Source organism: Stegostoma tigrinum, chromosome 18 (genome assembly GCF_030684315.1).
Source record: "Stegostoma tigrinum isolate sSteTig4 chromosome 18, sSteTig4.hap1, whole genome shotgun sequence".
NCBI lineage: Eukaryota > Metazoa > Chordata > Chondrichthyes > Orectolobiformes > Stegostomatidae > Stegostoma > Stegostoma tigrinum.
This window is the reverse complement of record NC_081371.1, coordinates 44,999,353-45,013,761: the sequence shown is the minus strand read 5'-3', so window position 1 is coordinate 45,013,761 and position 14,409 is coordinate 44,999,353. Positions and strand designations below refer to the sequence as shown.

The following is a 14,409-nucleotide window of genomic DNA, read 5'->3' as shown; positions in this document are numbered from 1 at the left end:
CAGATATTGGCCAGGACATTGGGAAATATTTCTCTGCCCTTCTTCAAAATGTAACAGCAAAACATAACAAATCTGTGAAATTCATGAGATGTCAATGAACTTTTGTATTACTGTTACATTTTCAAAACTAACACCATTCACATAATTGCCAGGAGACAATAATGCACTTACCTGTCCTTCCTTCTACTGAAGCAGATTTGCTTAAGTCACCACTGATGGTGGTTACAGTAACTGTGAATTTCCGTCCAGGTACTAAGCCAGAGAAAGTGCACTCTTTGGCATCTTTTGAAAGACTTTTATTCACTTCTGTACTTTTTGTGTCCTTCAATGATATAAGATACCGGTCCAGCTCAGTCACTGGGGTTGTCCATAAGACACTGAGTGTGGATTGATCAGTATGTTTTATCCGTAGGTTAAGGACTGCCTCTGGCGCTGTACAGTAAAAGTGAGATAAGTGAAATGATTATGGATCACATTTTCCCTGCAACTTAAGTAAACTTGACTATGCTGAACTTGACGTAGCCGAGCGTTGTACAATAGAGAAATTAAAAATTCGAGTCTCTGAAGTGCCTCTTCAGTTTTGAGTACAATAGTTAACATATTCAAACTCACAAATATGCCATTCTTTTGATTCAGTGCAATTTGACTGCGTGAAACATGCTTAAATTCTACAGCTCTTTGTCTTTGCTTTAAAGATGTTGTTAAGTTTCAGCTTCTTTCTTTGCGGGGGCTGTGATGGAAATAAATTTCTTTTTGTGTGATGGTCCCAATTGTCTTCCATGAATTCAGTTTTAATTCATTTAGTTCTTAGTCCACACCAGAATGCAGCACGACACCACCTACCATTTATTGCAGGTTGGCATGTTTAGGAAACGTCTGATTTGCTTAGCAGGGTTGTCATGCTTTTCTAAGTCAGTGTGAAACCTTGTTTTTGCGATAACATGAATTGAACTTTGCCCAATATCTAATCTGCTGTTCTCAATCTAAGAATATTGAGTAAAATGCAACAAAGTGTTCCATCACTAACAATTTTCCCCTCACAAAATGTTATTTCTCAAAAGGCTCAGAAGTGACTTTTAAGTTTTCTTCTGTTTCTGGATTTTGTGACCATTTCTCCCCCATAGCAAAGTGTTAGTAAACAAGCTACATTTAATTCTGAATTTTTAAAAGCAATGCACTTGGAGGGGAGAATGGCCTGGTGGAGAAAGTGGTGTAGTGGAAAGAGAGCATAAATATCTGGTCCTGGCATTATTAAAAATTCAGGTTTTGTAATTTTACTACTAAGCAGCAAACACTGCAAGCCAACTTCAAGGAAATAATCTTTAGTCCACACAAATAGACCTTGATCATTAAGCAGCTTTTCATGGGCAGGACTTCTATGTACAGTGCTTGATCCTGTGGAAAATGCACTGCTGTCCACTTAGGTGCTTGATTGGCATTTAATTTCAAAACAAAAATTGGCACTGGGCCCTCACCAGCTCTCCAGCTAGGGAATCAGATCCTCATCACCTTGAATAAATTCTCCCCCTGCACCCAAAGAAATCCACACAAGGATACAGACACTCAAGGATGCACAAGATAAACTGACAAGCATTGATTGGAAATGGTACAAATTGTGAAGTTATCTTGCCTCAGCATTTACCAGGGTAACTAAATGGGCATGACATTTGAGTAATTAAAAGACATTTAAGATAGAAATAGGAAAGGCAATTGAAAAACTAATCAAACCTAGAAGGCCTATGTGAAGGATTGGATTCATGTGTGCATATTTATAATGTTAAGGAAGAGTTGTTTAGGGCAGTCTTACAAATTTGCATTTATATAATATGTGCATTGGCAAACAAAATAGTACCAGAGGATTGGAGGCTGGCTAATGTTGTTCCTGTATATAAAAGGTGAGATAAAACAAGTCTAGGGATCTTTAGTCCAGTCAGAATAGTGTCGTGGTAAGTGTGATAAAGGAATATTGCCCAAAGATATGGAATATTGGCTTCCAAAAAATGAAATAAGAAGGAATCAGCACAGATTCCATAAGGAAACGGTAGGTTTGGCCAACCTTATTGTACACTTTGAAGAATTAGGAGAAAGTGTTGGCAAAAGAAATCTTGTAAATCATAGGTTATGATTTTCAAATGACCTTCAATTGAGTATCACACAGTAGACTCATAACTAATATCAGGACATACAGAATCAGGATAGACATAGCAGAATTGTTCGTAACCTGGCTATAGAACAGAAAAGGAATATTAGGGATTAAAGGCAGCTACTAAAACCAGTAAATGGCACGGAGTGATGGTTCAGAGGAATTCGTGATGGGATCATTGTTTTTCACCATTTACATCAGTAATTTGAACTCAGGAATCAGAAGTACAATTTAAAAATTAGAGAAAACCAGTGAAATAGAACCCCTACAATGAGGAGAGAGATAGTAGGAACTGCAGATGCTGGAGAACCTGAGATAACAAGGTGTAGAGCTGGATGAACACAGCAGGCCAAGCAGCATCAGAGGAGCAGGAAAGCTGACGTCTTGGACCTAGACCCATTTTTCTGAAAAAGGGACTAGACCCGAAACATCAGCCCTTCTGCTCGGCCTGCTGTGTTCATCTTGCTCTAAACATTGGTAACATTGTTACCCTACAATGTGGAAACAGGCCATTCAACCCAAAAACCACCACTCCAAAGAACATCCAACCCAGACTAACCCCTTTACCCTATCCCAGTAACCCTGTGTTTCCCATGGCTAATCCACCTAGCCTACACATTCCCTGGATACTGTGGGCAATTTAGCATGGCCAACCCACCAAAACTGCACATCTTTGGGCAGTGGCAAGAAATCCAAGCAGACACAGGGAGAATGTGAAAACTCCACACAGGTAGTCACCTGATGCTGGAATTGAACCCTGGTCAGTGGTGTAGCAAGAAAGCAGTGCTGACCACTGAGCCACAGTACTACTTAGGAAGATAAGCTAATATGAAGGCAGGATGCATGAAAATGTGTAAAAAACATTAACAAACTGGTAGAATAGTAACTGGCAAAATTGATTTCAAGTAACTGTGAAATGTTGCATTTTTGTAGGACAAATTACGACTGCACATGCTGCTAAGAATACTGTGGAGGAGCAAACTGATTATGGCATACCAGTACAGAAATGACTATAAACTGATCAATTATAAAGCTACCCTAACATTGGTATTCATTTCAGAAAGATAGGATTGAAAAACAGATGTTTTGTTTAACAATATCAATCCTTGGCTAGACAACAGTTAGAATAATGTGCACAGCTCCAATCTTCATTTTGTAAAAAACATGTAAAAGCGTTGGAAAAGTTGCAAAGAAACTTCACAAGCCTGAGACCTGAACCGAGAGAATGCAGCTATCAGGAAAACTTGGGCATCTTGTATTATTTTCTCTACAAAAAACTGAGGAATGACTTGAGAAATGATAACTGAAGTGTTAGACAGGATAGACATAGAGTTGTTTCCTCTTGTCGGGAGTCTAAAACTATAGGTCATACATTTAACATACTCACAAATTAATGTAGTAGGGGGTTGAAGGTTTTTTTTAACCACAGTGAGTAACAATACAGAATGCACTCCCATATGTTCACGCCATTAGCATAGGTGTGTTTAATGGGAAGGTGCATAAACAAATGAGGAAAGATCAAGTAGAAGAACCTGCAGATACAATGAGATGAAATAATGTGGGAGCAAGTTTTTCTGGAGCATAAATATAAGCATGGACTAGGTGATCAAAATAACCTGTTACTTTGTTCTGCACTTGAAGTAATTCAATCTGATAAACAATTTGGTAAAACGATTTGTTTGTCTTTGTTTCCTACCTGTTCTCCCATTGCAGTATGCCTCGTTTTTCAAATTTCCACTCCTTACAATGACTGCAGCTTTATATTGTCGTCCAGGGATGAATCCGAAATTCTTGATTTCATATTCTCTGACGTGTTTCGCAGCGGACACATTCAGCACAACAGAGGAATGGTTGAACAGTTGTATCTGGTAACTCTCCCAATCTCCAGTAGGGGGCAGCCAGCTCATTCTCAGAGAGCTGGTGGAACCATTGCTTGCCATTGTCAAGTTTGAGACACGTTGGGGAACTAGAATAAACATTAAACAATTTATGTACCAAGGCTTAATTTTTATTTAACAATCAGCAATTAGGCAGAATGCATATCCTTAGTTTTTCCAACAACAATGAATTCAGAATTACATTTTACATGCTGCCTTATCGTTTCCTCAAGATGTCTCAAAGCATTGAAGTTTAGTCATTGCTATCACGTAGGTAAATATGGCAGATGGCCAACCTATGCACAATAAGATCCCATAATTGACATGTGAATGATATCAATCTGTAGTTTGTTGACGTACCCTGAGAAAGAAATGTGGCTAGGAAACCTTGGGACCTGTCTACACTTTTATTGTTTTTCAGATAGTCTTTTACGACATGTGGGTGTTGCTGGCAAGGATGTTGTCTATTCCTAAATGCTTCTGAGAAGGTCGTAGTTAGCTGTGGTTGCTGAAGCATTGCTGTTCATGTGGTACTAGGAAGGGAGTCCCAGGATCTTGAGCAGTGAATGATACTTTTCAGTAAAAGGGGATATGCAGCACTTCCTCTCGATTGCCCAGAAATGCCAACATGAAGTGCTGAGCTCAAGTCTATTGATGGGAATGTAAATCAAAAGTATGGGAGTACAAATGTCGTGTTGCAGTTGTACAGGACATTGATCAGGCCTTTTCTGGAGTACTGTGAGCAATTCTGGTTGCCCTGTTATGGAAGGATATTATTAAACTGGAAAGGGTTCAGAAAAAGGATTAGCAGGCTGTTTTTGAGAATGGAACAGTGTTCAAAACCAGGGGGTGTACTTTTAAGGAGAAAAGAGAAATATTTGAAAAGGACGTGAAGGACAACTTTTTTATAATTAGAGTGATTTGTTTGTGGAATGAACTCCCAGAGAAGCTAGGGCATGCAGTTACAGTTACAACGTTTAGAAGACATTTGGATAGGTTCATGAAAAAGATTTGCACAGCTAAGGGCCAAGCACAAGCAGGTGGGACTAATCTAGCTTGGCAACATGATCGGTGTGGACTGGTTGGACTGAACGGCCTGTTTCTATGCTGTATGACACTATGGCTGAACGACTCTATAACTGAAGCTGACATTTAAATATGTCTTTCATAATTGCCAGATAAATTGTTATTTATCACAAATAAACAGATTGGAAATACTGAAAAAGAAATGTTTCAGCTAGACAGTAGACCAGACAATGTGTAAAAGGAACAAGAAATCATTTTTAATTATAGAATCATAGTATCACTACAGTGCGGAAGGAGGTCATTCGGCCCATCAAGTCCACCTGACTCTCCAAAGAGCATCTCACCCAAATCTACCTGTCTATCCTATCCTGTAACCCTGCATTTCCCAATGCCAACTCACCTAGCCTTCAAATCCCTGCATATTGGGATGTGGGCATCATTGGTAAGACTAGCATTTGTTGGTCATTCCTATTTGCCCTTCAATTGAATGGCTCATTGTTGCATTGCTGTGAGTCTGGAGTCACTTATAGGCCAGACCAGGTAAGGACAATGGCTTTCCTTTCCCAAAGTCGTTACTGAACCAGAGGAGTCTTTATGAAAATTGTTACATGATTGCCATTAGACTAGCTTTTAATTCCAGATTTTATTTAATTTAAAGTTCACTATCTGGGATTTGAACCAATCTCCCCAGAATATTAATTTGCTTCTCTGGGTTACAAATCCAAAATTCACTTCACTCAAAATACCCATTAGATTAATATTACAGGTGTATTATGATTATAACTTCAAAGTAATTTTTTGTACCCAGTTGCTGCAGCTGTCAACCATTTCATACCTTCCTAAATTTAAGTTAGTTAGTAATTAAAATCCTGGATGAAATAGCAGTATTTCATATGCACTCAATTTAATAGAAAATTATGATACTCAAACCATGTCAAAAACATAGAGTTTTAGTTATAGTGAGTATGAAGGTGTAAGACATTAGTGTTTAAGTCTATATCTCAGAGAGTTTAAAGTTCAAGCTTTACTCGAAACTAACACTGCAGTATAATACCGAGGAACAGCCAACATTTTGGAGAAGCTGTCTTTTAGATATAATGTTAAACCAAGGTCCTGCTGTAAACTCAGATGATCATAAAGAATCTTAAGGCATGTTTGAAAGAAGGGCAAGCAGATCACCTGGTGGACTGGTTTATATTTATGTCTCAACCAATACTGCTAATACAGATCATCTAATAATTTATTTCATTGCTGTTCATTCAACCCTGCTGTCTTCAAATGTGCTGTTGCATTTCCCTGAAGTTATTACACTTCAAAGCTTTTCATTTGTTGTAAAGCATTTTGAGACATCTTAAGGTCATCAACGTCACTAAAAAAGCCATTTTTACTTCATTACTCATGTCATTATTCAGTAAACATAATAATTTAAGAGGGAATAATGGATTCTTGCATGTGATTACAAGGTGGAAGATAATCTAATCTGGTCTGTAATGAAGTACATTACTTGAAATTTCCACCTCTTCTAAATATCGTACAAGATCTGTAGGATCTTGTCGTTTTATTTAAAATTTATGTATGATTATATCAAGGAGACTAATTGACGTTTAAATTTACATAATTATTTTTATTCTCAAATAACCCTGGGATTCAAGTAATGCCTAGAAACCATTTTAATTCACTGATTTCAAAGTTTAATGAGCCACTTGTATTGGACACTGGGCCTGATGTAGCACTGACAGATTATATGCTCCGAGATTTTAAGAGACTGAAAAATTAATCACTGTGACATACAATGAAGAATGTATTAAGAAATAATTTTACAGCTCATTACTGAGATTTAAATGACCAATGCATACATTTCAAAATAAATGGTCCAGGATGAATTGACATTTAACAGCTTGCATCCAGCCTTCCATTCTTCTTTAGTTTTGAAATATTCCTGCTGCAGCATTTGTTATTGTCCTGGATTATCTTGAAATATGGCATGGTGTTATTTAATTCAACAATGAGTCAATCTCAGTATGTTTGAGTGACACCAAGTCATAATCAGTCCGATCTGTTTACACCTAATAATCTATGGTGGTCCCATTGTCAAAACCTAAATCCTTAAAATCACCCTGGATGGTACGGTTCAGCACTGGGCAGACATTCAGTGGACGAGCAACTAAAGCACTGTGGCTACTACCGCAGGTCAGAGGATAGGCATTCTGACTGTTCATCTCCTGACTCCCTAAAGTATCCATGTAACCTACAGGAAACAAGTCAGGAGTGTGAGGAAAAGCCTGCATGAACACTTGCAGCTGAAATAGGGAACTCAACATCACTGGGTCAAAGCAATTCACTTGGTCAGCAACTTATCTACCCGTTAAACATTAACTCTCTTCACTGTCACTGCAATATAGCTCTGGTATGTGTTTGATTGAAAGCAATGCCTTGCAAGTTACGTACCCTTGTGACCCCCATTTGGGTATTTGAGAATAGCTGTGACTGCAGACCTAGAGGAAGCATGTGGGAACAGTCAAAGAGTGGGGTTGTGGGGAGAGTAGGAGAGGGATTTGTGAGAATGATGGAGTGGGCGGAGGGCACCTGTTTGAACTGGGAGAATGGGAAATCTGTGACAGCAGGGAAGGAAGATGGGGGAGAGAGATAGAGAGTGTGAGGGAGTTTTAGTAGCACAGTGGTGGTGTCCCTATGTCTGAGCCACGAGCTCTGTCTTCATGTTCCACCTATCCAAGAGTTATGCCATAACATTCCTGAACAAGTTGATTCATCAATACCAGAAACAGAGTGGGGATGGAGGTCTGTGAGGGTAGGGGCGGTGACGTCCCACTTCTCTATAGGGATTTCCAAACAACATTAGTCCACACCCACTTTAAGAACATATCTGACCTTTTAAAATGACCTCACAGCTTTTAGCACTGGGTCAGAGCATTGCAGCAGGTAGATCATGATCCCAAAATTCCAACTCTCAACGCCATAGTCTGGAATCCTTGATTGAAATGATGCACTGCTTCCAAACTTTAAGTCCCTACCTCCATAATGGTAAGAGCTATAGGACTATTCCCTTCAAGTCATGCACTAGCCATAATTTAGGCAGAGGCGCCCAATCCCTCATTGCCACTGTATCAACGTGTTTGCGTTCACCAACTCACAACACAGCAGGAGTTACTTAGTCTTGGACTGCAATGCTTCAAAAAAGAGGGACATTAAATAAATTGTTACAGAGATAGTAGGAACTGCCAATGCTGGAGAATCTGAGATTACACGGTGTGCAGCTGGAAGCACACAGCAGGCCAAGCAGCATCAGAGGAGCAGGAAAGCTGACATTTTGGGTCGAGACCCTTCTTCAGAAATAGGGGAGGGGAAGAGGATTCTGAAATAAATAAGGAGAGAGGAGGAGGCGGATAGAAGATGGATAAAGGAGTGGAGTGGAGACAGACAGGTCAAAGAGGCAGGGTTGGAGCCAGTGAAGGTGACTGTAGGTGGGGAGGTAGGGAGGAGATAGGTCGGTCCAGGGAGGATGGACAGGTCAAGGAGGCGGGATGAGGTTAGTGGGTAGGAGATGGAGGTGGGGCTTGAGGTGAGAGGAATGGTTAGGGAGGCAGGGATGAGCTGGGCTGGTTTTGGGATGCACTCAGGGGAGGGGAGATTTTGAAGCTTGTGAAGTCCACATTCATACCATTGGGCTGCAGGATTCCCAATCGAAATATGAGATGCTGTTCCTGCAGCTTTCATTTGGCATCATTGTGACAATGCAGGAGGCCCAGGATGGACATGTTGTCCAAGGAGTGGGAGGTGGAGTTGAAATGGTTCACAACTAGGAGGTGTTTTTGGTTGTTACGAACCGAGCATAGGTGTTCTGCAAAGCGATCCCCAAGCCTCCGCTTGGTTTCCCCGATGGGAACAGCAGATACAGTATACCACATTGGCAGATGTGCAGGTGAACATCTGTTTGATGTGGAAGGTCTTCTTGGGGCCTGGGATGAGGGTGAGGGAGGAGGTGTGGGGGCAGGTGTAGCACTTCTTGCCGTTGCAGGGAAATGAGCCGGGGGTGGTGGGGCTGGAGGGGAGTGTGGAGCGGACAAGGGAGTCATAGAGAGAGTGATCTCTCCGGAAAGCACATGAGGGTGGGGAGGGAAAAATGTCTTTGGTGGTGGGGTCAGATTGCAGATGGCGGAAGTGTCGGAGGATGATGTGTTGGATTCGGAGGTTGGTGGGGTGATATGTGAGAAAAAGGAGGATGTTGTTCTTGTGGGTAAGGTGTGTGAGGGATGAGTTGCGGGAAATGCGAGAGACACGGTCGACGGCATTTTCAACCATCGTGGAGGGACAGTTGCAGTCCTTGAAAAAGACGAAGACATCTGGGATGTCCGGGAGTGGAAAGCTTCATCTTGGGAGCAGATGCGACGGAGGTGAAGGAATTGGGAATAGGGGTTGGTCTTTTTTCAGGAAGGTGGGTGAGAGGAGCTGTATTCTAGGTAGCTGTGGGTGTTGGTAGGCTTGAAATGGATAACGGTTTCCAGGTGGATGCCAGAGATGGAGACCGAGAGGTTCGGGAAAGAGAGAGAGGTATCAGAGATGGTCCAGGTAATAAATGTTGACCTTGCCAATGATACCTATATCTGAGGGCAAGCAATGATAGAAATCTCACTGGAAGACAATTATTTAATGCAGAGAGCAAAAGATATCATGGAGATTCTGTAACACTGTCATTTTAGATACCTCAATCCTGTACTGGTCTTACCAGTTCTGCCACTACTTGCAGCTACTGCCTGCAGCTTTCCCCTGATGGTTTTGACAGTGATGTTATATAAACGCCCTGGAGTTAATCTTCGAAAAACAACCTCGGATGTACTTGACTGCAAACTCTTCGTTTCTTCAACAGTTCTCCAATAAGACAGCATGACATTATATGAATCCACATCTCCCACAGCTCTCTTCCAAGAAACCAGGAGGCTATCACTGCTGCCGTTATTTGACACGACCACAGAGGTAGCCTCTGCTGGAGCTATAAAGAAAAGAATATATATATCATCGTTGTTATCATTGATCAATTAAAGCATTGAAACAATTAATGTATACGGCTTAAGGAAGAGTTAAAATTTAAATAAGCTTCTTTCTTCATTAGTGGAAATATCTGAATATTGCACTATTCCCTAATGTCAATTCTGTTAATGTATATTAAGATAATTTGTGTCATTTAAATTTAATTACTCTATATTCATTTTAAATGGCAATGACAACTGTGGAAGTGCATTCAAATTAATCCATATTATATTCTTTCAACAATATTTCATCTTTCTAAAACATCTTTGCAGGAAATTAAATGAATGATGACACAAAGATAGATTGGAAGCTAAGTGGTAAGAAGACATTAGGACACTGCAAAGAATTATGTATAGGTTAAGTGAGTGGACAAAGGTTTGGGAAATGGAATATAATGTGCAGAAATGTCACATTGGCAAATTTGACAGGTGGAATAAAAAGGAACCATGTGGTGTAAATAGTTAGAATATTGAGCTGCAGAGGGAACTATTTGCCCTTGTGCATGAATCACAAAAGGTTAGCACACAGGGAAAGCAAGTAATTAGAAAAGCTTATAGAATGTTAATGTTTATCGTGAAGCGAACTGAATACACATGTAGGGAGATTATACTTCATTTATACAGTGAGACTCTGTGTGCAGCATTGTTTACATTATTGGCCTTTTTACTTAAGTAATCATATAAATGCATTGCAAGCAGTTCATGTAAGGTTTACTGGGCTAATAACTGGAATGGGTGAGTTATTTTATGAGGAAACATTGGACAGGCTAGACTTGTGTCTGCTGGACTTCAAAAGAGTAAAAGGCAATTTGTTTGCAATGTATGAGATCCCATGGAGTCTTGACAGATTGGATATGGAAAGGATATTTCCTCTTGTGGGAGAATCTAGATCTGGGGGTTATTTTTCAAAAATAATGGCTTGTCCTATTTAAGACAAAGATAATGAGAATTATTTTGTCACAGAGACGGGTACACCTTAACTCTTTTCCTCAAAAGACATTGAAAGCCAAGTCTTTGATTATTTTTTAAGACATAAATAGGCATATTCTTGGTAAGTAAGGGGATATTGGGAAGGGGGGCATATAGAGTGATTATCTCAGCCATGACCTTTTTGAATGGCAGAACAGGTTCAAAGGGATCAGCGGCTCCTTATTGATAGAAGAAACTGACTAAGAACAGGGTACCAGTGTATTATTTTCATTCTTTTCACAGGAATGTGGGTATTAATGGCAAGGCCAACATTTTTTGTCCATCCTTAATTACCCTATATGACATCATTGGGCAGTTAAGAGCGGGTTGCTGTGGGTCTGGCCTTACAAGGTTGGCAGATTTCTTTCTGAAGGAGATTAGTGAGCCAGATGAGTTTTCATAACAATTGGTTACACTTAGCACATTGACCACCACTGAAGCTTTTCATACCACGTTTCTTAAATGAATTCAAACCTCACCAGCTGCTTTGATGGGATTTAAACACTATCCACAGAGTATTCATCTGGGCATCTAGATTTCTACAATAGATATTACCACATATTACTATCTCACCCTGTTAATGGTTGTGGGTTTAATTTTACATCATAACTGAATATAGTGACAGATTTAATTGTGCAAACCTTCAAATTACTTTCCATTAGTGCAAGAATCTTTGGTACATATCAAAAAGTTGTTTCCAAGGTTGAGTTGCTTTTAAATTTCAGTACGTTCAGTGCCAGATACTGTTATAAGTATCACTTGAGTGCTGCCAGACTGAGACTGATCTCTGTAGGTGCTGCGACCACAGCTCCAACAGAAGGAGAGTGACTTTAATTAAGGGTCTCATCTGAGGCCAGCACTTGGAGTCGCATTGCTTCAAGCTCCACAGGCCACTGTTCCTGATGGCCAGAACTGCCAAACTAATCAGAGCATCAGCCAAGCTATTTTTCACAACAGCATCACCAAGATTATTCAGCGCTGGGAGTGATTAATAACGAAAGAGGCACTTGTTTCTGATTACCTTCTCTTCACTAAAATAATAAAGCTTTTTCAACTCAAAAGATAAGATTTTGAAGACACAAAAATTATAACTAATTTAAAATCACGTCTGTGGTTTTAAACTATACTGAGAGGATCTTGCAGTGCAGTCATAGTTTCTTTGGTCTTTGGGTCCAACAACTCTAGGTTCAAGTCCCAGCACTCTCACAAATAAGCAGCAACATTTGGAATTGTGATAAAAAAGGCATTCACTGTAATGTTACCAACATTCCTTTCGAACCAATGGGATAAAACAGTTCCAGACTGACTCCTGTTTAAGCATTGACCTCACACACATCTTTGTGTTTTAGTTAGTAGTTCATTGTGATCACATATTCATCCCAATGGAGATGTGAATGATCATCTCCTAAGTTACCTGTCTGCACAGATTTCGAGCTGATGGTCTCTAGCTCTCCCACTACGCTGATCATGGTGAGATTGTACACTCTGCCGGCTGTTAAACCCCTGAATGTGTGACGGTTGGTTGAGTTGGAAAAAGTGCTCTGCCGGACCACATTTCCCTTGTCGCTCAGAGACAGTCTGAAGCTGTCCACTTTCCCAGGGCCAGGAATCCAGACTGTGGTGAGACTGTCTGGCTCCCTTGAAATATGGATATCCTTCACCCTGGAGGGAACTAGAGAGACCACAGTTAGATATATTTGGTCAGATAGGTTGATACTATAACATTCTTTTAAAAGTATGCAGATTACAGTTAATTATACTCGGCAACGTAATTCTATATAGCTGCAAAGAACCCATGTGATAACAGACTGATGGAGGTAGATATGAGGGTAAGATTAAGGGAAATGGCAAAGGCCCATTAACAAAATTGTGATTGTTTATCATGCATTTAATCTCTGGAGATGATGAGAACTGTTTTACTACATATGATTGCTGAGAACAACACGACACTGGCAGATGTTAAAAATGAAGCTTTGCACCCAGCATCTTAGAACACTGACTGAAATCTAGTGTCAGCACAGAGCTCTGCTAAATGCACTGCAGTGGTTTACGAAGGCAGCTCACCACCATCTTCTTAAGGGCAACCAGGGGTGGGCAATAAATGTTGGTCCCATCAGAGAATCCAACATCCCCGAATGAATACAAAAACAAAATGCTTGTGAATATTTTAAAAATGATCATCTTGAAACTTTTGTTAATCCATGCAATTAATACAAAAGGAGCAAAGCCAAAATGCGGCGAGACTACTACCAGCTATCCCTTTCAACAACTGCTAGAGATGAAATACTTCATATGGATATTCATTGTGTAGTTGAGAAACTTATGCAAGGAGAGACTGCATCCTTATAATTTAGTACCAAAGATCAAACATGCCTTCTAAGTCTCTGATCCGAGAATAGGCTCTGAGTTAACAAGCATCACTTTCTATTGTCTACAAGACATTCAATAACATGGAAACGACGCTCATGACAGAAATTTAAACATTAGTTCTTTGGACAACAGCAACATTAGCAAGGACAATATTTATTGTCAGTGCCTAATTGCTCCTAAAACACTGATTAATGTCTACATATGCACATTGTTGCTGGGGAGGGATTCCAGGGTTTTCACCTGGTCACAGTCAAGGAATGGTGATGTAGAGTCAAGTCATGATGAAGTCATGTCCTGGATGGCTTCAAGCAGCATTTATTGCCCATTGGTAATTGTCCAGAGGGCAGTTCACAGTGAGGCCAGACTGGGCAAGGATGGCAGTTTCCTTCCCTGAAGGATACTAGTAAACTAAATGGTTTTATCCTGACAATCAACACTGGATTCATGGTCATTATTTGACTCTTAATTCCAGATTTTTGTTTTAATTCAATTCAAATTCCAACATCTGCCATGGTGGGATTTGAAGTTTGTTCCCCAGAACATTTTTTGGTCTCTGGATTAAAAGTCTAGTAGTAATACCACGAAGGCCAGTACCTCACCTATAGTTAGGATGCAGGGTTCCCAGTTTCTGTCCTGCTCTTGTGATCACAGAAATCACAGTTAGAAAGCAGCGCTGAAATCACATCCAGTGAAGTTTTGTTAGAAGTTAATTTGAGTGATTGTTTTTTGTATTTCGCTTCACTGTCAGGATTCATGGGGAGGCAGAGAACAAGCTGACTGAGTTCTGGTGGTTAAATTTATCGAACATTCTTCACACATCAGCACATAATAAACAGGAGCAGGAGAAAATCCTGTGGACCTGTTAACATGCTCAGCTAATCATTATGATCATAGTTGATCTTGGACTTTAGCTCTATTGTCCTGCCTGCTCCTTACCTCCCTTGACCTCCCTGAGAAAGCAACAATCTGTCTATATAAG

The 14,409-nt window shown here is 40.1% G+C and overlaps 1 protein-coding gene across 3 annotated transcripts in view; it reads right to left on the bottom strand.

Annotated features, from left to right (window-relative positions):
- Positions 1-14,409, bottom strand: part of ptprb (protein tyrosine phosphatase receptor type b) — a 114,610-nt gene that overhangs the window by 58,368 nt on the left and 41,833 nt on the right. For all 3 annotated transcript variants that reach the window (XM_059652487.1, XM_048548990.2, XM_048548991.2), the window contains 4 exons: positions 12,475-12,732; positions 9,791-10,054; positions 3,840-4,109; positions 172-432 (listed from right to left, as the gene is read on the bottom strand). In XM_059652487.1, the coding sequence (XP_059508470.1) occupies positions 172-432; positions 3,840-4,109; positions 9,791-10,054; positions 12,475-12,732 (1,053 nt within the window). The remainder of the gene's footprint in view (positions 1-171; positions 433-3,839; positions 4,110-9,790; positions 10,055-12,474; positions 12,733-14,409) is intronic.